This window comes from Serinus canaria, chromosome 2 (genome assembly GCF_022539315.1).
Source record: "Serinus canaria isolate serCan28SL12 chromosome 2, serCan2020, whole genome shotgun sequence".
NCBI lineage: Eukaryota > Metazoa > Chordata > Aves > Passeriformes > Fringillidae > Serinus > Serinus canaria.
Genome location: NC_066315.1, coordinates 13,917,608 through 13,942,453, shown reverse-complemented (window position 1 = coordinate 13,942,453; position 24,846 = coordinate 13,917,608). Strand labels below are relative to the sequence as shown.

At 38.3% G+C, this 24,846-nt stretch overlaps 1 protein-coding gene across 14 annotated transcripts in view; it reads right to left on the bottom strand.

The window, feature by feature from the left end:
* PARD3 (par-3 family cell polarity regulator) overlaps nt 1-24,846 on the bottom strand; it is a 443,013-nt gene that overhangs the window by 122,430 nt on the left and 295,737 nt on the right. For all 14 annotated transcript variants that reach the window (XM_030229752.2, XM_030229789.2, XM_030229776.2 and 11 more), the window contains 2 exons: nt 23,722-23,949; nt 16,732-16,948 (listed from right to left, as the gene is read on the bottom strand). In XM_030229752.2, coding sequence (XP_030085612.2) covers nt 16,732-16,948; nt 23,722-23,949 — 445 coding nt within the window. The remainder of the gene's footprint in view (nt 1-16,731; nt 16,949-23,721; nt 23,950-24,846) is intronic.

Below are 24,846 nucleotides of genomic sequence, written 5' to 3'. Positions count from 1 at the left end.
TAGTTTAATTTTATTTTGTAGTTGCACGAGTAAAGAAAAAAGTTCTATGACTAACTGAAATACAGCTTGTAAATTAAAAATACGCTGTCTGTCCAAGAGTGTGAGAAATTGATGAAAGAGAGCAGCTGAAATCTTGTTCACTCTAATTGTCAAAATACTCCAGAGTTCTACTTAATTTATATCTCCTTAATTCTCCTTTTACATTAAGGGTTGGAGAAAGTTTCAAGATGAGTGTTAATGCTCAAAGTCATATTCACAGATCCACAGACTTAATTCTTAAATTCAGCCAACAACAGGAATCACAGTAAGTGAAGAAATGAAAAATTGTAAGAGGACCATGTTCTAAATATATGATCTCAGTACATAACAGCCAAGTCATATCAGAGGACCATCCTCAGACCCCATGATACTGGTTTTTCACATTATTATTAATAAAAAGATGAGAACACAGACCTGTATGCCGTAAGCTTGACCCTCAAATAGGAAATCTCACGAACTTTGGATAATCTAATCAAACTAAAATGAATGCCCAAACCTCTCTGTCAGCTGGCTCACTTTCAAGCTTACTTGCTTGAATGACTGCCACCAACTAGGAGGTGACCTAATCCAAAGTCTATCATGCTGAACAGAGAGGCACTGACTACCAAGTGCCTTCAGTGGCTTTGGGCCAGTGCATCAGAGCAACTGAACAGTATGAGGCTTGACAGAGAAGACAGCTTAGCAGAACATTTAAAGAACAGGCTCAAGCTACAATATGATGCAATATATATATAAAATATGTGAAATGTACATAAAGAACACATGCAGACATAAAGAAGTAGATATAAATACAGATAGGACAAGTGAAGCAAGAAGGATACACAACTACAGAAATTCCACATTTAAAAGTTATCTCAAATGTAGATTCAGTTTAAAATAATATATGTCAGCATCCTTGATACAACAAAAATAATACACATGTAATCTGCTAAAAGGATTTTACTCTGATGCGTTACTGATGAGATCATTGTCGTCTGCCAAATCATCCAGATATTTCATTAGAATAAAGAGCCACAGAAGAAACATGCATTAGCTGATTAATGAAAAAAACACAAAAATTGATTGAGACAAGTTCAGCAGCATTATGTTCCTTAATAGAAAAAAGACCATCATTAAAAATTAACAATTGATAAGTGTCTTGAGCTATTTTGTCAGTGTTTTCTAGCTTCAAGGCATGCTCTTTTCCCCTTAGTAGCAAACAATATTCACACACAGAGAGACACACATAACGTAAACACTGCTTGAATGATTTTGTAATGATTTCTTTTTCATCCTGCTGTATCAGCAAAATCATAAGATTTATATTGCAACATATTATTGGGACACACAAAACCATTCTGTTGCTAAAAAAACCAAAACCAAAAATACAGCAAACAAACAAAAGCCACCCTCTTTAGTGATGATCTGAAGGTTTAGAAGCTTTCCATTCCAAGCAAAATTGTGCAAGTGTTGTTTTTAAAAACATGGTTTTAAGTGTAAACATTTATATATTGGCAATAGATTTCTAGAAATAGCCTCTTATCACATGTTACGAATCAAATCAGTAGATCCACTTGGGAGGGAGTGGAGTGACTGCTGGAGTGACTCAGCAGCAGCAATGTCCTGAGATGACACAAAAGCACTGATGTGCAGGCACCTTGATGCAGGAGCTTGTGGGCATAATTAAAACAGACATTGATAACTTCATTTTCCATGGATCTCCTTGCAAATGTTAAAACTGATATAGCAGAAATCCTTCTGGTGCAACCTCCAGCAGAGGACCCCTGCCAGGAGGGTTCCTGGAGAACTCTGTGTCACAAACCAAGAAAAGCACATTGCAAAAGGTCACAGGTCACTCATGAAAATTAAGAACACTCTAAAAGGTACACCTGTATTTCTTCAGGCCAGTGATGTTTGTCTTCAAACAATAAAGAAACTCACATGCTTAGCCACAAACACAGAAATTTAAAGCACAAGAACCAAGGTGGGTACTACTGCAAAATATCAGCCCTTTGAAGTGCCCACCTTGGGCCTGAATACTGTAAAGCATGTGAAGGTCTTCTGTGTTTATTCACACATTTTCTGCCAGCAGCCTCCATTTCACTTTCCAAACATTAAAAAATCATTTTCCAGTCCCATTCAAGGGGGTGTTCTAGTCCATCTCCCCAATCTAAGTTTACTCAAAAAGAACAAACAGGACAGCCCAACGCTTCACGTGCAGCAGCCCCGGTGATTCCCACACCAACCTCCTGGAAAGAAGTGCAAAGATGTGATCCATAACTGCTTCCAGCCAGTGAAATGTAATCTGCCTGGCCTTGGGAACCACTACCCCAACTTCGAAGAAAATGGATATGATGCCAAACTAGAGACATGTCAGGAGGTTTCATTCAATTATTTTCCTAAACAGCTTTGACAACATTTCCTGAAAGGCATGACACAACGGGCAGAATATTGTTCACACCAAGTCGCTCTCTTTTCACAACTTAAGCATTTGTAATATTTACTTCCAGCATAAAATGGTGGAACTTTTAAAAACAGATTTCTTTTATGGAAAGGCCATCTGTTTGCAAATTTCTAAACAGAAGATAATCTTCTTGCACTGGTACTCGTGATTGCCTGAAGCTAGCTGGAGCCATGGACAGCTCTAATAAATAAATAAATAAATAAAGCACAAGCAATCAGAAAAAAGTCCTAAGTACTTCAAATTACTGTAGTTGAAAAGCAGGCTGAAAAGTTCAAAGAAACTATCAAAAATTTGACAATGATACTATTGTAAAGAAGGCAGCAACACAGCAGAGATGTCCAAATCTACTCAGTAAGCAGCACCACAACATAGTAAAAGTCACATAAATAATTCATATTCATGGTGGTCAGACAAAACCTGTTAAAACTGGGATTGTGGTATCCCTGAAGGAGTCAGGAATATTAAAAAAAAAAAATCTTCTGCTTAGGTACAATTTTGTTAACAGTCATCAGTGATGGGAGCAACCACAGAAGTAGTATATGACATTTTAATGGACATTTCAGAACAGTCTAAGCATTTTAAAGTTTGTGACCAAAGCTCTATAATGTAATGTATGTATTCAAAAAGAGAGTAGTTATTGACCACAGTTACTTGCCCCAAGCATAATTGATACACTGCTATTTGTCATTGAAGAAAGTAGCTCATACATGAGACCCAACTAAGCTAATTCAGTATTTTTATATATCAGGTATTTTATAAATATATAATCTCAATCAGCAACATATCCTTTTATACTGTGATTTCATGTACTTAGAAATTTTCCTGTCACCCCTCTCAAACAGGATGTGTCCTTCAAGCCTGCAGTGCCCTGTTCTAAAATGCAATTCTGGGCAGTAAGATACTAAACAGTAATTGAAAGACTGTAAATACAAATTGCAAAACACAAAATAAAGCCTCACATACAGAGCCAAGAGCAGGCTCCTGAAAAAGCCTGAGTGAAGGCCTGCAGTATGTTAACTCACAGACTGCATACATAAAAGCACCCATACAATATGCAATATATAATAGCATACAGAGGGATAACAAAAAATTCCCAAATGCTCAGCAGCAACTGCTGCCACTATAAACAAGTTCCTGACAATCTAAAGTAAAATGTGCTCATTCTTCTATAACATAAATAATTTTTCTATAAAGGAGTAAAATCCCTTATCCCAGTGCTACTGGGTGCCAGGTTCAGCCCCCCATCTCTGGCTCACACTGTGCCCAACAGGTGACACCACCTTACCCCAGTGCTCCCCACCTGCCCACAGCAGCCACACAGCAAGGTGGGCAACCTCTGCTGTTGCATTTGCCATGTTCCACAGAGCAGTTTAAAAACTGTGGACCCATTTAGGTAGGAACAATACTACATTGTGTGCCTCTAATTACTGGTGTCCACTCAGGATCCTTAGAGACAGCATTTCAACCATGGCTACTCAGCAGCGTGTTCTCTCCACAACTATACTTCTAATTCCTGCTCTGTTCATTTAATGCATTATTGTTTCCAAATACAATGCTTCAAATTGCAAATTATGTCTGGCTCAAGGGCTGATTATGAGAAACACTAGCACTTCTGCCTCTGTGTGAATAACTCTGATAATAATGAGTGATTGATTGAGCTCCAAGAAGTCCAAATGATGAGAAGGGTCAATTTGAACATTTTTATTAGCTTCTTTTGTTAAATCTAACACTTTTCCAGGCCAGAGAAAAATACTGCATCTGGTTACCATGATTTTTTGCAGCCCTACAGAAGTACAATTTAGAAAATGGGTACTGGTCTAAAGACAAATCTTATAAGAAATGCTAATGAAACATAAAAACCCACCCATTTTACTGGCACTCAAGAGATGGCCAAAGAAAAAGAGAATAAAAAGAAAAAGTTGCAAGGGAAATTTGCTTCAAGACTTTCCTGCCAGAAAAGGAAAGAAAAAAATCCCTCAGTAATACTAAGAGGCATCACAGCTCCACTTTACAACCAAAACACTTTGCTTAATAGGCCTGCCGTAGGTAAACATGAGCTACAACATGAAAATCACTAAAAATGCTCACTAAGCACATGCAACAGCAAGAATAGGACAAAGATGTAATAAACAAGCTAGTTAGACCAGGAAATTGCAGTTATATTATTCCAAGAACTTAGATCTTGCAGTCATGCAATTAAACTGTATAAAATCAGCAAAAGTTAACTTAGACACACAAAAAGTTAATCAAACTAGCTGCAGTTCATCCAGAACCTTCCAAAGATTAAATTTTCCCTACAGATCTCATTACCTAGAAATGTTAATAGGTGAATCAGCACTTTTTCTGTCAGTTACTAGAGATCTTTGTTGATACAACCTCCTAGAAAATAACCTCTGCAGGGTAAATTAAGCAATAGGTGATGTCTCTGGATCTTTAGTCTTATTCACTTATCCACACTTACAGAAGGTAGAGAAGTCACAGGCAATTTCCAGCAGAAGACCACAGTGAACACTGTAGGATTTGAGGGGTAAGTCTAAACAAAATATTCCTAAAAGCAGACAAGTGTGCAGCTGTCATTCTCTGCAATTCCAAAAAGCAATTCCCCTCACTGAGCCATAGCACCCTAGTGCTGATGGCTGTGGGTTACAGTTTAGGGTCTCCTGTCTCATTCTGGGTTTCACAGTGCCACTCAAGTCTCCTTGTGGCTAAAAAAGAAAGTTTAATTCTATACCCAAACTAATAATGCCAACAGGACACCTTTACAGGGTACCCTAGAATACAATTAATTTAAGTGCCCTTGAAGTCTTCAAGACCAGAGTGGATGGGATTTTGAGCAACCTGACCTAGTGGAAGGTATTCCTACTCAGTAAGGCTTCTGTTAGAACTAGATGGTCTTTAAGATCCAATTTAAACCATTCTGTGATTCTGTGAATCCACATTATCATAGAAAGCAGAGAGCAAAAATTAACAGGCACATTATTTTGAAAGTTTGCCACAAAGATAGGGCTATGGCACAGGGACTTAGCCAGAACCAAGGCTCTGGGTAATAAATATTAATATGTCACTGCTGGCTTCACATACCTCTGTCTCTTCTATCAGCTGATATACCCTGCAGCAGGAAAATTTAGTTTCCACATGCTGTATCTTCTGGGTGGAGAATGAAGAGCAAGGCTTTGCACTGCAGCAGCAGCACCAGAACAAAGCATCTCTGGAGCAGATGCAATAAGACTCAGGTGGATCATTGCTGGGACAGCAGTCTGACAGCAGGTCCCTGCAGCAGCTGCTTCCAGGGCTTGCCCAGAGCTACCTGGAGCCCTGGAGATGCCTGGCATCCTGTAGCTGCCAGCAGTCAGAGCTTGAGCTATCTTCATGGTAAGAATTTGAAAGCAGTTGAAATAACTATATCAATAGTGATTTACACTGCTGATTATTTTAGGGCCAAGCTGGGAGCTGAGATTTTTTCAGATTCAAAAGATGAACAAAGCAGGACTTGCTCAGGACTAATGACAGGCAAGAGATGTGGGGGGATGAGTTGTGGTGGTTTGTTTTTTCGTTTGGTTTTGGGTTTGGTTTTTTTTTTCCAACCCAGATAAATAAGCTCCTAGCACAGAAAATCTCAGACCTGGACCAGCCCCATACACACTGACATTTTTGCTCTCATTTCTACATGCTCAGGCACTATAGGAAGCAAATGACTAGGCCTGTATTTATTTAGAAACCCAGAGAGATGATGTTTAAAATAAACCCAGACTTGACTTCAAAGATATCTGGCGCTTGAGATGTTCTTGAAATGATCACAGCTCTGCTCAGGCTCAGTGCTGCACACAGTATACAGCAATTATCACTGCCATTTCCCTATTTCTTCTGAATAGATAGCCTAAAATAAATCTTGAAAAAAAAAACCAACAATGAAAATGGCACTGGTTCTTCACATTTCCTTTAACTTACACAAGCAGTTTTCTTCCTTTGGGATTATAAAAGGCAAATAGAACTAGAAAAGTCTTTGGAGCTCTACAGATGATACCAGGAATCCTAATGGTTACAGATTATAATATTGTAGGTATCATTACCTGCTCAGCAACATCAGAGAAAATAAATAGTTTAATTTTCACACTACATCTAAAACTCCTGCTTGTGCCAGCATGTTGTGCTCTGAATTTCAGGATTTTAGCACTATGTGCTAAAGACAATGATAGCCTCTATAACAACATTGTGAAATATTTGAGATTTATTTGTGGTATGCTGCTGTTGAAATGTGTAATAGCAGTTCAGCTTGCATGCTAAACACACCTGGTCTTGAATACGCTAGAGACTCTTGCAACTGGTATAAAAATATACTACTTGGATTATTGTTGTACTGAAAATTGCTGATAAAGATAAGATTCTAGATGTATTTTTGATATTTAATCTTCTTTTTTTCAGATCCTTTAAAGCTAATCCATAAACTTTGTCTCTGATTAAACATTTTTTTACCAAGCACTACTTATAACAGCATAGCATGAAAAAGGAAACCACATACATCTTTAGTGATTCATCTCTCCAACATCCATCCAGCATTCATCCACCTTCAAACTACACTCAACACCAGTACCTGGGAGCTCTAGCATATGTTTTTAGCATACATACACTTCATATTTATACAATACAGGAAACATCACAGGACATCAAAATCTCTGGAGACACTAGCATGGACAAGGTACTATCCTAGTTTTAAAATTAGAAAATAGCTCCTCTTGAAAGTTTAAGCAGCTTGCCAAACTCCAAGAGTTTTTGTACTGCAAGCCCAAAAAACATTAGGACTAACTACGCAGATTTCATTGACAAAGCTAAATCTATGAAGTTAATAACCAGTTAACATTGGCTGAAGCAGTTATTTATAACAGAAAATTTCTCTACCAATACAGCAGTTCCAACATACTCTCAACATGAAATACAAACTCTTTAAAACAGCCTATCAGTAGTACACTGTTATATTTATTGAAATTAGTCAAGTTCAGCAAGCAGTTTCATGAAACTATACTATGTTCTTTTTTCTTTCTGGACTTGGAGCTACAAGACTGATAGCAACAAAGTCCTGAAAAAAGTGTTAACATTTGTAGAAACTAAGAATTTATCTTCTGCAAAAGCAAACATTTCAAAATTTACTGTTAACCACATCATCAGCTAGACCAAACATACACTGTAAAACCAGTTCTTGAATTCATTCCAGCAGGGTCTATTTTATAAACATCTACAGCCCTTTCTTTCACTTCTGCTTATTGTAAGTTTGCCCAGAAGTGGTAAAATTTAATGCACGGTGGAACACTACATTAACTACTGAAATGTTATTGCACATCAAAAAGGTTTACTGCTACTTTGTAAACATGCTTACCTGAGTGCCATAAAGTGCTGACATAATGAGCCAGATCTACTGCAGTGAACTGCAATCAGGCCTGGGGACTTGAAATTCAAAAGCAGTTCCTTGATACAAAAGTCATTTACACAATCTCTAAAAGACATTTTTGTATAGGGCATACTTCAATTTTTGTAGTATTTTGGAATTAGGTAAATATCCCCCAAATTATCAGTAACAGGAAAAATTGCCCAGAACAGAATATGTGTACACATTGTATTTTGTACTTGAGCACAAAGGCAGTGTTGAGAATCCCCCAAGCTACAGATCCCTGAAGTCTGGAAGACAGACCTGGGAACACCTGATCACCCAGTTCTGGTATCCCAGCCTTGGGAGCTGCTACTGCTCAGTGTCAGAGGCAAAGCACTGGGATCCAGGGACTTCCTGGGTATCATTTAACTCCTGCGTGACCAAATTCTTATGCTTTTACATTAAATCCTAAGGAATCAGCCAAACATGAGTGGAATTAAAGGAACTCTTTCTCCCCCTCCAAAAGTAAAATAAACTTCCTCCTTTTATGACTGGCTGAACTACAAATGCCTGAGGTTGAACTTGATGTATGTACTTTGGGATGAAAATGAAAAGTATCAGCATTAATATAACACTAATTTTAGATATTTAACAAAAAACAGGTGACATTTCCTGGTGCAGCATGAAATAGTAGAAAGATTTCTGTCAACTGTTTCTTCCTCAGTTCCACAGAAAATAATCACCTTTCCTAGCTCAGTGGATCATATAAGACACTACTACCCCATCAGACAATCAGCTCAGTATCCTAATAGTGGCCAGTCCAAGACAATTTGGAGTAAGATGCTTGGAAGCATCTTACAATGAAAAAAAAAAAACAACCCCTCTCTTTATAAATAAATTATTCCTTAATATTTAGCATGCCATGAATGTAAGGAGTCTCAAATACAGGCTCAGCTATGTTACTTCCTTTACTCTTGGGGTCCTGAGAGGGCAGCAATCCTTGAGGGTAACACTGTATCATAAAGGTCCTTTAAATGACAATTTTTTGCATGAAAATCTTATTGTACATCCACATGTTCTTGATTCATGAGAAGCTTAAGTACATGCTGATTGATTCACATTTTTGTACCAGCAATTATTCAGTGTCTCTTACTCCTATCTTACCAAGGACAAATACTTTTCACCAGGAGAGTGGTTAAGCATTGGAACAGGCTGCTGAAAGAGGCTGCTGACTCTCCATCCTTGGAGATATTTGAAAATAAACTGGCCATGACACTCAGCTGATGAAAAGTTGAAGCTGGGCTGCTGTGAGTAGGAGATGAATCAAGCAGAAAACCTTTCTTGCTCAAATCACTAAGAGTGCAGTACTTTGAATAGCTCTTCAGTTCCTTATAATTATTTTTTATTATTTCCCCTCTAGAAGTCATCAACAGATTCAAAGTGGGGGAAATACTATACCCCATTGTCACTGTGTTTCTAATATTACCTTCTCTCTTCTACAAAACTTGTGTTCCTCTTAGTTTTTCCTGAAGCAACCATTTAAAAGCCTAAATAAGGCTCTGAAAGCCTTACACCTACTGTTTTCCTACTGCATTCAGGGAAACACAGGTGCTCACCAACTACTTCTGTGCCAGTGTATTCTACTCCAGAAATCATACTCTGCTTTAGTCCCATTTTGCCATTTTCACTGAAGGGTTGCATAATTATGTCCTCAATGATTATTTCTTTGCACAATAGTAGGACAAGTTAACATCGTCACAGGAGGCATCAGCCTGCCAACACAGCACAAACACAGATCATTGCTCCTGGGAACTGAAATGCAGTACTAAGTTGGAGCTTTGCCTTTTAGAAAAGGATCAGCTGTCCTGCAGCTGCCAACTTCAGTACCTTAAAAAAATGTGACTTAACCACCTATGTCATCCCAGACACAAAACTATATTAAGTTGCATTCATTTTCCTCTAAGTCAACATTCCTATTCCTGTTTTTAAAAAGGATTTTCAAAGATGAGTCTGCTTCAAAAACATAATCTACAGGATCCACAATATATACCAATGCACAGGTGCTATCAGTAGTGAATTAAACCTCCAAAGAAGCTTTCCAAGAGATAACAAAACAAATATCATTAACAGAGCTTTTCACCTAACAAATACTTCATGTCTCAAGACAGTATTTATTTATGATGCTTTGTTATGGACTAGGGCACTGCCTGTTTAGTCTTCAATTATCACATGAGGTGGAAGAAAAAAATCCTATTTCTATATGAGCTTAAACTGAAATTGACTTTGAATCTCTGAACTGTCAACAAATTCTTCCCTGAAAAGGCTGGCTTTGCAGAGATTATAAAGAAGGTGTCATCCTTGACACTTGTGTTCTATATTCATCCAGCAGGCCTGGAAAAGAAGTGTGCAGAACGCTGGGCAGGATGGCGGAGGGCTCAGCTGTCACCCTGCCTGCCTCCCTCGCTTGCTTTGCAGGCAAAGACAGTGCTGAAGGTGTCAAAGGTTCTCTATTTAAAGTCACTGACAAGCAAAGGAAGAACACTGGGAGAATATGTTAGCAGCCACTATGAACTCGTCTCTAGTAACAAGTCATCCTGACACTCACTTCTGGATGTTAGAAACAAGAGCCCTGGTTCTATTGAAATTTAAAAAAAAAACCCCAAACAACCAAACCCCCATACACTGTACCACCATCAGATTTATGAGTTCAAGATTTACTCTGGGAAAATCCAGAGTAAAGAACACATAGAGCAAAATCCCTGCTTTCTGTCAGAGTGACAAACCAGAAAGCCACATATGATTATGGTAATCTCCCACTTCAAATCTCCCTTGTACAATTGCATACCACTGCTTTCTGCGGTTCGTTTAAAAGTCATAGAGTTTACTAACCACTTAATGAAGCTGCATTCCTTAAATCCCTGACAGATTATGTGAACATGTTTGGTTTAGAAACATAAATTTGCCATTCCACCACCCCCTGCCCCAATGACATCTTAGTCTAAAGTGGGTGTGCTCGGGGCTGCAGGCAATGAAACACACCTCTCCTCAAAGGAACTGCCTCCATTGAGCAGCAGGCAACAGGACAGCACAGAAATGAACAGGGAAAGGAAGGAGCACTGCTTATCTTTCCAAAAAAGAAAAGTCATTTCCAAGCAAGCTTATCTCTTTCAGTCCCTTACTTAGTTTTAATTGGAAAGAAGGAAGCGAAGAATACGAAAATGCTTTGAAAGACCCTTGTAAGAGTCCTGGGTAATCGTCTGCATCAAAGATGACAATTTGCTGCATGGCTGATTTCATTTGAAAGGCTCTTCTGATGCTGTGTGTCCCAATGGCCAGCTGAAACTTTGAAAATGGATCAGGACAAAGTAGCCCAGAAGAGCACAGAAAAGGTGCATCAACAGTATCCAGCTTGCAGACAGGATGAGGTCAGTGCTCCTCCTCTAAAGTGAAAGGATATCCTGCTTTGACCCTGCATCCAGGATTAAAGTAAGCCATGCATTTTCTAGCTGGTGGCAGAAGGGGAGAAGCAGATGTGGACTTAATGACACTTGTGCCAGCTGGCTTGTAATAGCAGCAGGCAAAAACCAGAGCACAAATGGTCCCAGATTCCATTTACCTGACCAACGACCCAGCTCAGCATTTCTGATGAAAGTCTCAGCGCAAGCAGCACAAGCTGTCGGCACCGCTCTCATATGAGCATTAGCAAACCCAGGCACAGCTCAGTGTGCACACAATGAGCTTCCAAGTTTGAAATGATGCAGCTGATGGGTGTTTAAGCACTAACCTCATCCTCTGTGTTCCAAGGCTCAAGATTTATCGTGTTTTGTTCTATGAGCACTAAAGAAAAAAACCCTCAAACTTTCAGAGCTCATTCCCATGTTTTCTATTAAGTCCATAGATCAGTAAGTGTCACTCACCAATACAAAGTCCTATTAGTCATGCTTCCAAGGAAAATGTCATTATTGCTGCTTCTTAAGCTACTGAATGATAGAAATCAGACCACAGATTTTGTTTTATCAAGTTAGAAGTATTTGCCAGTCCTGCTGATTAGGATATAATTCAACAGTATTTTACACAACTCTGACATGTTTTAGTTATTGTGCTCTGTTAAAAGTCTGAAGATTGCTATTAAATGAAAGAGAAAGAAGGTTATTACCAAATTAGTGGTATAACCTTTGTGAGTTGCTTTTCATCTCCTCACAGACATTACAATGAGAAAACTTCAATGAAAACCAGAATAGGCAATACAAGGAATTCATGTAACAAGCAACATTCTCCCAAATGCCTAGTCAGTGGTCTCAGATAGCTCATGTGGTTGAAATGCCTAATTCAGAGCTACAAATAGTATGTTTATAAATCTGGACATGTCCAGTGCACCTTGGAAACAGCTGTGTGGGGGGAAAAACCAGCCAGCAGTATATCTGATTTCAGCTAAACAAGGTTGCAAACTGAATTATCTATTTCCTCTCATAGAACTGGAAGATGCAACACTGCAAGGCTCCCAGTAATCATTTTAAATGTAATTAAATCTAATTAGGATTAGATTTTAATGGCAATCTGTGGATATTACATTTGCATTGGTTATTCAGTGCATTGATTTACCCACCTATGTGCTGCAACACTTAAAATGGGAATTAAGGATCAGCTACCATATGTTATAACTTTACATCTCCATCAACATTACAGGCCAGATCTTAAAATATGCAACTTCTGATACAAAAAATATCTATGCATATGATTAATTTTGAGCATATAGTCTTGCTCTGTGCAGCTCAATTCACAGTGCTTGTATTCTCCATTGAAAAGTCAAGTTTATGTGGGACTCTGGTACTAGTTCCTATGGTAGAAAATTTATTTACTTAATATAACATATTTATCCACAGATGCTTCAAATTACATTACATCTTTTCCACAAATGATCCCCCAAACTGATGCAAATATTTCTTGCTTTTTCCCCAGCTTAAGATACAAGTCATATTCCCCATCTTTTGTTCTCATCATCTACTCCCCACACAAATCTAAATTTACCCTATGAATATTCAAAACTATTTTTTTCCAGTCATATCAAGAGTTAATTGTTTCAGTAGGTTTGGGTTTTTTTATCAGGCAATGACTATCCCTAGATATTTTCAGCAAGACATGACTAGCTAGCTTGGCCTCCCTACTATTCCCTTTCCTGCCTTTGGAAACCAGGAGCTGCTTCTTTCTCCTCATTATTCTCAATGTCTTGGAGGTTCATTTTCACCTAAAGATGTTATTCCTCAGACACATCCTGTCCTGAGATTGACCATTTGTCAGACATATTTTACATCATCAGTTCAGTCACCCATCTAACAACTGCATCCAAGCTTGCACACTGGGAAGCATGAATTAGGTAAAGGGATTGTAAGTGATCAGCAGCACCACAGCAGATGTGTCATTTCATCATCATCCAAAACCTTCAAATAACCCCTCAAATCTTCCTCTCTCATAACCTATGGGGATCTACTTTCATAAAAATACTCTGTACACAATAGGGGCAAAAGGAAGAGGAAAAATGTACCATATACCACTTTTCTCTCTCAGGAGAGGAATGTCAAAGCATTGCACAACACAGAGACCCATTAAATTAATGTACATCTACCAGCACTAATTACAGGCACACTCTTCAAAACTGTGAAGACTCTTTCTTAAGGCAGCACTATAATAACTTCTTCAACTACTGATTGTTTTTTTCAGGTTAATTTTTATCAAGAAACCAAATCTCTACTTAAAAATAAAATCAGACTCAAAATGAGTAAATATATTTCATATTGCATTTGAAGAAGCATACAGATTTTTTATAATCTTCTGATGTCAAAACATATATCCATTGAAGTCTTCTCAGCAGTGAAACAAAAAAACTAGCAGAACTTCTTATCAGCTTCCCAAAAGCTATTTGGTCAGCTGTAAGTGCCATCCAGGCAGCCTCTGACTGGAGAAGGAGGAACTGCACAGCATTGCACAGGCCACAGGGTCTGGCACATGATCCTCTTGAAAGGCTAAAACAAGAATGATTCCAATACTCAGATAAAACAAATAGATTCAGGTTTAAGCAAAGCACTGCAGCACCTGCCTCTCCTCCAACAGACCAATATTTCTGCTCAACACTTTTCTAGGCTAACTTCTGTCCCATTTTCATCTGTGAGGAGACTTCTCAGCCAAATGGCATAATTAAATAATCCACTGTGTCCTGAGGTGTCAATCTGAAGTACACATATGCTCAGATAGATTTATGTCACAGTCAGAAGGGTGAACTTCCAGCCTGTCCACAGCCCAATGCCAGCAAAAGTCCTCTGGATACCAGGAGCTGTGTGTCACAGCCACACAGTTTTGCAGTTTGCAGCTCTCCACCAAGGTTCTGTCAATCCTCTTTACTACATTTTATACAAGCAGTAAAACAATGAAGGTATTTAGAAGATTTACTTATGATTTTGACTTCTTATCTGAATCATGCAGGGATTTCTTGAAAATGATGACTAGATGCTGAAGGATAAAGGTAATTTAGGGTTCTCTAGTGAGACTTTCCATCTCATAGTAGAGTTTAATGAAGATTTCAGCAGCAAATTCTAAGACTTTTACTGAACACAAGGAGACTTATTTTTATACATCACACAAACTCTTCTTTCTGAGATGCCAGTTTGCATACAGGTAATGAAAAGCCCTTTGGCTAAATACAGACATTGGAATAAAGTGTCAGTTAATAGCAACTTCATCCCACAAGTTTTTTTTGACCATACAACCTAATGAAGAAAGATTTTTTTTAAAAATTAGAGCACTGAAAAAGAAGAAAAAAGTGAAAAAGGAGAAAAGGAAAAGAACTACAAAGAAATTACAATGTTGTACAGAACTAAAACATCCAATTATGCTTTGATCCTGGTTTGAATTTTAAATGTTACTGTCATCATTATTTTCTATCACACAACTTCTTTCAGTGATTACTTGATATCTATGATATATGTCAAATGTACAGAAAAACAAAACATGTTATAGGTAGAATTTTGCAGACATAACAAAGCCCATCTCTCAAACGTTATTGAGAAGCCTGTCAACAAAGCAAATCAAGCACCAAGTGGAAATGAGGCATAATGCTTAATTCTCTCAATCAGCATTTTCTTCCTTGCCAGGAACACCTCTCTTGTGTGGGCTGACAAGGTGCAAGCTAATTTACAGATCCAGGAGGAGTCAGCTATATCCAGATAGCACTGCTCTCACATTAATTAAGAGGAGACTGAAAAGTAAAGTTCACTCAGAAATGGTAGTGAAGGAGAAAAACCTTAAGAAAATGTTGACTGTTATGAAGAGCAAACAACAAAGAAATGGATCATCCTATCACTCAAATTAGTGTTGTTTCCAAATAAGAGATTTCAGAAGTCATATCAAGCACATAGAAAAGGTTACCTTGCCTGGCCCATGGAGCTGCCCAAGCTTTCTAGATGCTGTAAACACTTTCTGACTGAACTCACAAGACAGCTCAAGGTATCCAAGATGCTACTACTTAGACCCTATAGAATTTATCATGCATATTGTGCCTCATTTACCTGTTTAAAAATGGCAGAGTGCAGATAAGAACCAGTCAGCATTTCACATCTCCTGCCTTCCACACTCTCCCAGAGTGAGGTGCAATGCTCTGCTCCAGGCTTCAATTGAGGCAGGCAAATATCTAGAGGATGAGGGCATCCCCATGGGCTTCACAGGCTGAAGAACTCTCTTCCTACCTGACATGTGGGACTATCTCCTATAATTCTTCTTCTGTTCTATAGCATACACTGTCTAAGAGCCTGGTATTATCTAGTGCTTTCTAAAGCAGATTTCAAAACAATATTTTCTAGTTAACTACTTTTATTTTTTCCTAATTAACCACTTTTTCTACTTACTACTCTCGTAATATGATTCTGAGTCACAGAACAATTCTCAAGAACCTGTGCAGTTACAACACATGTTAAACTAATATTTTAAACAATAAAGAAAGTAATGGGATGAAAGTTAACTGAAGCTCCCCTTAAATGCTTTCAGAGCAGAATCATTAATAATTAACTAAAATAATACCAGTACCTCACTTTAAAATTAAATAACAAAACAAACACTGCTTTAATATTGCTTTTTCTTTGAAATGTGTTTATTTACTTTAGTTGACTAAAAGAAGGACTGGTTTTCTTGCTCTCTAACCCCTTTCCACAAGTGATCAAAGATGTTTGTCATGTTACAACATTTACCCACAACAGCAGGGTGTACCTCAGCAGTGTGCTCCTTTCAGATCACTTATGTCTGCTGGAGAGATGACTCCTTTAAAAAGAACTCACTGCTTGGTAAATCAGGTCTTTCACTGACCCGTTCCCTATGGATTCTCAGAGCACACAACCTTAGATCCTGTCTTCCTTGAGAGAAGCATGCTGTTTCTCAGTCCCAAACTGATTAATCTCTTTCACATCATGCCTCCATGATACCAACAGTCTTAACAGTAAAGCAAAGAAAAACATTCATTTAGCAACACATAAGTTTTGGGTACGGTATTAAAGAAGAAAAATAAAACCAAATCCCCAATGTTTTGAGTTGTCAAAGGATATGCACATTACTTGGACATCACCAAGGACTCTCTCAAAACCAAGCAGTCTGTGGCTTAAAATTAATTTTTCCTTTGCCTTTCCTCTCCTTTGGCCTGCCAGCCATCTCCTCCTCTTTCATTTATGAGCTGCTTCCCTTTTATGACACCATCCATAGGCTCAAAAATTGAGAGATCAGCCGATAAACACCAAGTTTGGATTTGCATAGTAAAATATGGCCTCAGCAAGAACTTACAATATCATGACTAATTAGAAAAAAAACTTCTTTTTATAATTCATTCTACATTTGATTGCAAAGTACCTACCTGAACATGTCTCCTAAGCCTTTCAGCATTCCTTTCTTTGCCTTAATTTTATCCTTCTCTTTATCTCGATCTTTCTTCTTTTCCTTTCCAGTTTTTTTTCTGTCCCCTTTATCTTGGCTTCCATTCATGTGTCTCTCTAATGAGTGGGATGGCTGGTCACTCGCTGTGGACACAGATTCTCTACCAGATCTTGAGCTCTCCTCTGTGTCTTCCTCCACTGAAAGCACACATTAAGGAACATCAGTGACATAAGAACAAACAAAAAGGGCAGACTTTTTGGTATATTCCAGAATGTATTTTGAAGCAGGATATATGCAAAGCCACAATAAACTCTTTTTAAAAAAATCAGTATCAGCTTATATGGTTTTCCAAGAGTGTTCATTAGAAGTATTAAACTCATAAAAGCAAGGAATTCCCCTTTGCAGACCATTCTGCAAAACACAATTTGCACTTTATGGGTACTCTGGATAATGCATGGATTAATAAAGAGGATTAGCAAAGTGATATTAATCAGCCCATTATGTTTCAGTACCTAAATCAGTTGAGGAGAGATTTAGAAATATGTGCAAGAAGTAACAACACCAGTGCAGCATGCCTTGTCCATAAATTCTTAGTAACATTCTCAAATAAATATGGGGTCATTAGGGAGTGTTAAACCTCAATGCAAGCCATAATAGACTTTTTTTCTTCTGCAAGTAATATAATAGTTTTGTTATGCTTCTTCATTTCCTGGAGCCATTTAGAACACATCATGCACTATGATTGTTATTTTTGGTGTTATTCTTGGTTGAGATGGGGCAGCCTGGGAGGCTGAGGTGGGAGATTTCATGCAGTGGAACAAGTAAAATACTTTAAGGGCAGATAAAATGTTCCTTCTCTGTTTCTAATCCAAGACCAGGAATCCTAAAGCACACCCAAGGTTAGATTTAATAGCCCACATGTATTCCAGAAAGTTTGAAAGAAAAATTTCTAAAAGAAAAGAATCCACTGAAAACCTGAAAACTGCTTCAGTAGTTTAGTAAGAAAGAAATAAAACACTTCAAGCTGGTGGGTCAGAATACTGCACTGCATGCCTCGTGAAGCTGGGACTCTCCATGAGCTCTAACATTTTATATCATCACATTTAAGTAGGGCTCCAACCATCTCCCAGCTTTCCAACAGACTGCACAAAGCAGCAATTAGGATCACAGATGCATACTTAGTATTGCCTCCTGTAGCTCCAATGAATACAAAGGCTCCAAACAACTTTTGGCAGTAGAATTTGAAAAAAACACAGTCTTGCTTTATATATACACAGTCTATGGAAAAGAAAAAAAAATTTTGTACTCAATAAGATTTTGAAATAGTCATGGCTTATAGAAGGAAAAAAAATGTTTTTTAGTTTCACCTATGTTTACTACTTCTTATTCTGCTAATATTGCTCAAGATCTCAGCACCTCTTCCACAGCCAACAGAAGAGTGTAATTGTTCTGAAATTTCCCATCTATACACTACTGTAGAATATAAACTTGCTTTTCTTAGTCATCATTCATCTTCACCTTGCAAGTAAATCATTGAACCTGAAAAGGCTACAAATCACTGACTGAAAGCCATTCAATATAATGTCTTCTCTCTCTCAGAAACCTGCTTGCAAAATACTCTTTATTCGTTAATATTACAATCCGTAGACGTGTCCAATAGACTTTGCACTTATTCACCAAGTATCAAGTTTTCTATAAATATTCTCCAGCCCTGGATGATCACACAGACATATTTCAAGAAAAATATACCATGTCAGATACATCTCAACATTATTTTTGAATCTTAACCAGCACTCTGAAGTACAAACCAGCACAGTGGCCAGGCCTCGCCATTTAATTCAGTACTGCTTCGAGTAAAGCAGATAATACAGCAGCTTCTCAACTGTAGATACAGTTTTAATATTCATGTTATTGTATTTTAGGAAACTAATAGGTCCTATACATGCCTCTGTACTAGCTGTTCTTGTACTTTTTTTGGTCCCAGCGCTTCTTAATCAGTGTCTGGAATGATATTTAGTTATTATTAAAAGAATTGTGGAAAAACACTTTGGAATAGAAATGTTAATTTTTTCCATGTTAATTTATAGCTACAATCTGTTCTAACTAGACATTTAAAAGACTGTACTTGCAAACGAATATAATTAGCAAAAAAAAACTGTATGAAATTTCTGACAAATTTTGAGATCAACTGTTTACTTGGAACTTCACTGCTAGAATTTTAAAGATGAATCAGTTTTGACCTATGTTTGTTCATACTCACATAACAATACGTTAAATAAATCATAAATATATATATATATATTGTTTACTGTGCTAAGCTGAGTTGCAGAACAACTTGTCATAACAGTGTGTCGTGGTTTAGGAAGGGTACTCCTCAGTTTGGTGCTCTTACTCAGATTCTCCAAAACATGTGCCACCCACTCATTCCCCTTCCCTTCCCCTTTGCCCCTGCAGCAGGATGGAGAGGACAGCTGGAGGCACAGAAGGTAAAGATCACAGGCTGAGATGAGAACAATTTACTGGAAACAGCAATGAGATAAGAAAACCAACAGTAACAGCGACACCACGAATGAAAGAGCGCACAAGGAAAGAATGATTGGCACACAAGTTCTCACTCCTGACAAAACTTGGCTGTCCTATCCACCACTCTACAGGACCAGGTGGGGACCCCTTCCCCCGTCCCTGGAAAATTATGTGAGGTGGTATGGAATAACCTCTGGGTCCTGGCCATGCCCCCTCCTGGCTATGGCAAAAGTCAGCCTTGTCCTGGCCAGAACCAGGACACAAAGCTCCCACCTGCTATTTATTTTTCATGTTCCACAAAGAACATCGTCTCCTCTATTAGTGTTGAAATTAATATTTGTCCATCAGACACAGTTTGCTTGCAATTAACTCAGTAGCTTAGACTGAGACCTGTGAACTGGGATGCCTGTTCTCCTGCAGTAAACACTGGTCTCTCAACTGAACTAAATAGATTTCCAGTTTTCTTAAAAGGACCCGACATGAAGAAGCTTGTCTCACTTTTATGCAGTGCAGTCATCCTGCAATTAACATCCACATAATTACTAGTGTTTAGAACAAATGCAAATGCTGCTCAATTAAAATTCAAACCCAGGCTACAAACTTCTAATTTTTGTTATGTTGCAGTAATGACATTAGGTTACTGCAAAACGCAGGATGTATTTGTTTTGGTGCTGTTATTTCCTTTTTTTCCTGCAACCTCCTGCCTCCCCATTCAGGATGCTGAAGCCAAAAAATTAAATTGGAGTATACTTTAAACATCAATTAAACTGAACACTAGTGTCATTTCATGAACCACACTGCACTACGGAGAACTACACAAACAGGTATTTTGAAGCTATTCTCCTAATTAGCCCATAAAATGGAAAAGATGCACATGAGGAATCAAAGCTACTTAATGTGAAACTATTTTGCCACTAAGCTTCTAGGCCTCTTATTGTGATATTTAATACAGCCCTAGATTCCAGCAATTAAGATTCAGCAAAAGATTAGAAAGCTTTGTTGATCTCTCCCAATCAAAATTCCTTGTTCTTCTTCATGCCACTGAAGATAAACATTTTGCTTCTAGTCAGCTATTTCAAGTATTTAGGAAAAAACAAAAAAAAAAACCCAAAAAACCCAAAAACAAAAAAACAACGACAAAAAACCCCAAAACAACAACAACAACCACAATAACAAAAAACCCAAAGCAAACAAAAAAAATAAAAAAAAAAAAAACCACCAAACTAAAACTAGGAAAAATTATCAGTAAAAGCTGAACACCCAAACCTCTTTCCACAAATACTCCTTCTTCACAGCCATTAAAACTCACACACATCTTCTCAAATAATTAAAGTATTACCTCAGAACAGTCAGTGCCATCTGATTTTAATCCTACATTTAGTAATTTAACAGCACATTGTTGTAAGGACATTTAGAAGAGTCAGCCCCTTTGTCACATTTGCTACCTGTATTCTTTATGGCTTTTGTGTATGGAATGATGACATGTTAGGAACTCCTCTATACAATACATTGCAGTGCTAGTATTTGCTAGTCCAAAGTGGGTCACTGTCTGGAAGACAAAGAAACACTTCCAGCACTGAAACACTTGGAGAAAAGCAAAAAAATTCGAGCAAGACAAATGGATCCAACCTCAAGGGCATCACCAAACTGACCACCAGCATGTTTGCCTGGGTTTTTTAATGAGAGAAAGTCACATTCTAATTTCAAACAATTATGGAATAATTAAATACAATTTCAAAAAAAACTTAAGCAACGTTGTTATGGCAGCAGTGAGGCATTAGTTACATTAGATCCAGATTGTTAAACTCCTACATATTCATATGTGCCCAAACTTTGTCCAGCTGAAGACACCATTTGGTAAATTCTCTGGAAGCCTAAGTCCATTTAGAATTTACACAAAGGGAAGCAGACTGCAGTGCTTTTAGGTTTAATGCAGATACAGATGTTTTCAGGAAGGCAGGTGACACAGGGCTTGGACAGCTCTTAAGCTTCTTCCATGGTCAGTCACCATGAGAAGCAGAAATCCTCAAGGACTGAATTCTGTCCATACAACTTACTACATTTGCTTTGCTACTCATCTGCTTCTATGAATCTGGCACTTCCAATTTCTGGAATACTTCTTGGATGTTTCATTACCATATGTGGAACAACAAAATGCATAGTTGTACACGTATAGCTTGGTCACACTTTGCTCAAGCTCCTCTTCACCATGTGGGATCTGATAAGCCTTGCTCTTGCTCTCTCATGACATGAGATGGCTCTTGGTCCACTGGTGGGAGACAATTTCACCCAGAGATGAGAGCACTCACCCCATGACATGTTGATTTCAGCTAGAAGACTTTGTCTGGGCCCTGCTTCTGCTGGTTTTGGCTGGTAGGGTTATTTTTCTTCAGTGTCTTTTATGGGGCTGTGTTTTGGATTTGTGCTGAACACAGGGTTGATAATATAGAAATGTTTTGGTTATTGCTGAGCAGGGCTTACACGGAGCCAAGGCCTTTTCTGCTTTTTGTACAGCCACACTGGTGAGGAAGTTGAGGATGTGTAGGAGGCTGGGAGGAGACACAGCCAGGACAGGTGGCCCCAGCTGCCCAAAGGGATATTCCAGAGCACATGGCATCATGCTCAGTATATTAAGTTGTGGGTAGAAGGAGGAAGTCGGGGACATTTGGAGTGATGTCTTGATGGTGTTTGTCTTCCCAAGTAAACGTAGACTTGATAGGGCCCAGTTCTCCTGGGGATGGCTGAGCACTTGCCTGCCCGTGGGTAGCAGTGAATTAATTGTTTTGCTTTGCTTATCTGTGTGGCTTTTGCCTTCCTATGAAGCCAATTATATCTCAATCCACAAGTTTTCCAAACTTTTTCCACAAGTTTTCCAGCTTTCAAGTTTTCCTTCCAAATCTCTCCCCAGTCCCACTGGTGGGGGAGTGAGCACACAGCTGCCTGGGGCTTGGCTGCTGCAGGAGTTAAGCCACAACACCACTGCTCCCATGTGAAGGATCCAAAGGGCTCCAAATACGTCCTCTATGCATTGCATCAACAAGCTTAAAACCCCTTACCAGAATCTCATAAACCTATACTCACCTTGAAATCATTTCACAACAGTTGTTATATTTTTGATCAATTGAAGTTTAACCATCTCTAACTTCTGGATAAACCTTGGATATCTGAGGCCTCAAACCAGGATATTGCTATCAATGGGCTCACACCAACAAGGCCTTCTATAAAAATATGGTCTGATGTCCCAAAAGAACACAGGCATGCAGCTTGCAAGAATGAGCAGGATCATTACACATTTTCTCACACCTATTTTTCTACTGGCCAGAAATAGATTGACAGCCAGCAGCACCACACCAGCATTTAGCCTCACTGATTTTGTTAGGTGCTGGAAAAGCAGAATTAATTCCATCTGTAGCAACCTTTGAGAAAAGTAACTGGCAAAATTATCTCCCTTATGGCCTCAGAACACTCTTTAAAAAAGGCAGATAAAAAAAAATAAAAAGAGGCCAAGAGTTTTTTTAAAAAAGAGTGGTTACACAAATAACTTATAAAAGAGTATTAGGGAATGATGCTTATAATACAGAATTTCTGAAACTAAAAGACTTTAAAAAGAGTGAAAAATTCCTTTTCAAGCCTTCATTAAATTCAGACTAAATACTTTACTACTTCAACCTTCCCATCATCATCTTCATTCATAAACTTCTAACTAGCTCCAGGTTGATTAAAAAAATTCTGCTGCTGTGTGACAAGTTGAAAGTAGTACAACATGAAGGTTAAAAATTCAATGATTTTAATACAACCACTGATTGAGGTAATTTACCATTCATACTATTTTCATTCAATATGAGTTGTCATTTTAGCAGCCCATTCTTACATAGTTCAATAATGATAAGGTTAGCTTTGAAGTGATTCTTTTATGTTAATGACATTTTCCACATGTTGGGTCATACTTCGGGTTAAAGAACTGAAAATGTAAATGAATGCCCATTAGGGTGGGTAATAGCTGATCATTAACTTTATTAGATCTGCCAACCTTACTCACTCTAATTAAAGGACAGTGATTTCTTTTCACCCCCCCCCCAACACTGCAAATGTACTATTTCAAAGTTAGATGCCTATTTTTTTTGTAACATAAATTTAGTGGGGTTGCCTTTCTACCTAATCTTTTTTTCTAGTTTACATGAGTACAATCATTAGCCATCTTACAGAATATTTTCACAGTAATTTAAGTAAACACATTCCCAATAATCTTATTCTCTTCTTTCAGAAAGGAAGAAAGCTGCAGAGTGCAGCAATCTGTTAAAGCAAATGAAGGAGAAAAGCCTAAATATTGATGAAGTTAGTTCTGTTCTTTTAAAATTCTAAAATTAGGCTCTACTACTTTAGTCACTTTCTAAAGGAATTAACCTACGCCATTAACACTCCTTATGCAAAACAACAGTTTACTTACAAGTCTCCATGCCTTCATCATCATCATCTGCCACAGGTTTATCATAGGATTTGTCTATGGCAGCTCTGAAGCTCTCGTTGCAGCCCCGTCCCCGGATGATTCGCGGGCGAGGGCGGTGGAAAGGAATGTCACCGTTCAGAGTCACCTCAGCCACGGCTGTCTGCAGGCTTTCCAACGAGCTGGATTTCTTCAGACCTAATGAAGGCCCCACATCTCTGGTTGGGGAACCTTAGTGATTTAAAGGGGGGGAAAAAAAGTAATTAGAATTAGTATTGAGAACAGCATGCTTGATTATGCATATCCATCCTGAAAGTCTTTGGGGACACACTTAACATTATTCACATCATCTCTCAATAATCTGTAGGGAATTCTCCACAGATTTGTTGGTCTCAGAAGCAAATGAGTATGTCAAGTCACAGTCAGTGGAACTGACAATGTTAGCAATGTCTGGCTTTTCAAATCAGTGAAGAGAGACCAACATCCATTACTATTATTTTACACAATTTAAATGATAAAGAAATCACGGGGCTTTAAAAACTTAGCTCATACAACCAGCACAGATGCATATCTAACAGCATCTAACAAAACAATTAACTATTTTTGGTTTGAGCAGAAAATTTCCTCTGTACTAGCAACTGATGAACAGAGAGCAGCAGATTATGGGCATGAATCCTACCATGTTTAGTGTAACAGTCTTGCAAAGTAGCCTGACCTCTGGCTTAAAGGAACATGTTCGTCTGAGTTTTAAAGACTTGCAGCAAATTGCTAACAATTTCATGATTAAATGCTTCTGAGAAGTATCAGCTGACTTGCTCAGATTATGTGAAATTGCTTAACAATAATCTGTGGAAAGGACCCAGTAAAAGGACAATACCAGTTACTCAGCTGGAAAATAAACACACCCCTGGCAGTCACAAGGAGAGACTGTTAGGGCAACACCACTACAGCTGGGGTTGAGGGCAGCTCTTATCACTAAAAAGAGGGCAGCAAGTCCAGAGATGTGCCAAGGAAGCCTCAGGCAGCGTTCTGCAACAGCCTTTCTCCATCCAGACTTCACTTCTCAGGTTTGTGGGTTAAATGTATATAGCCTTTGTTCTTAGACAGCCACTTGCACTACAGATCACC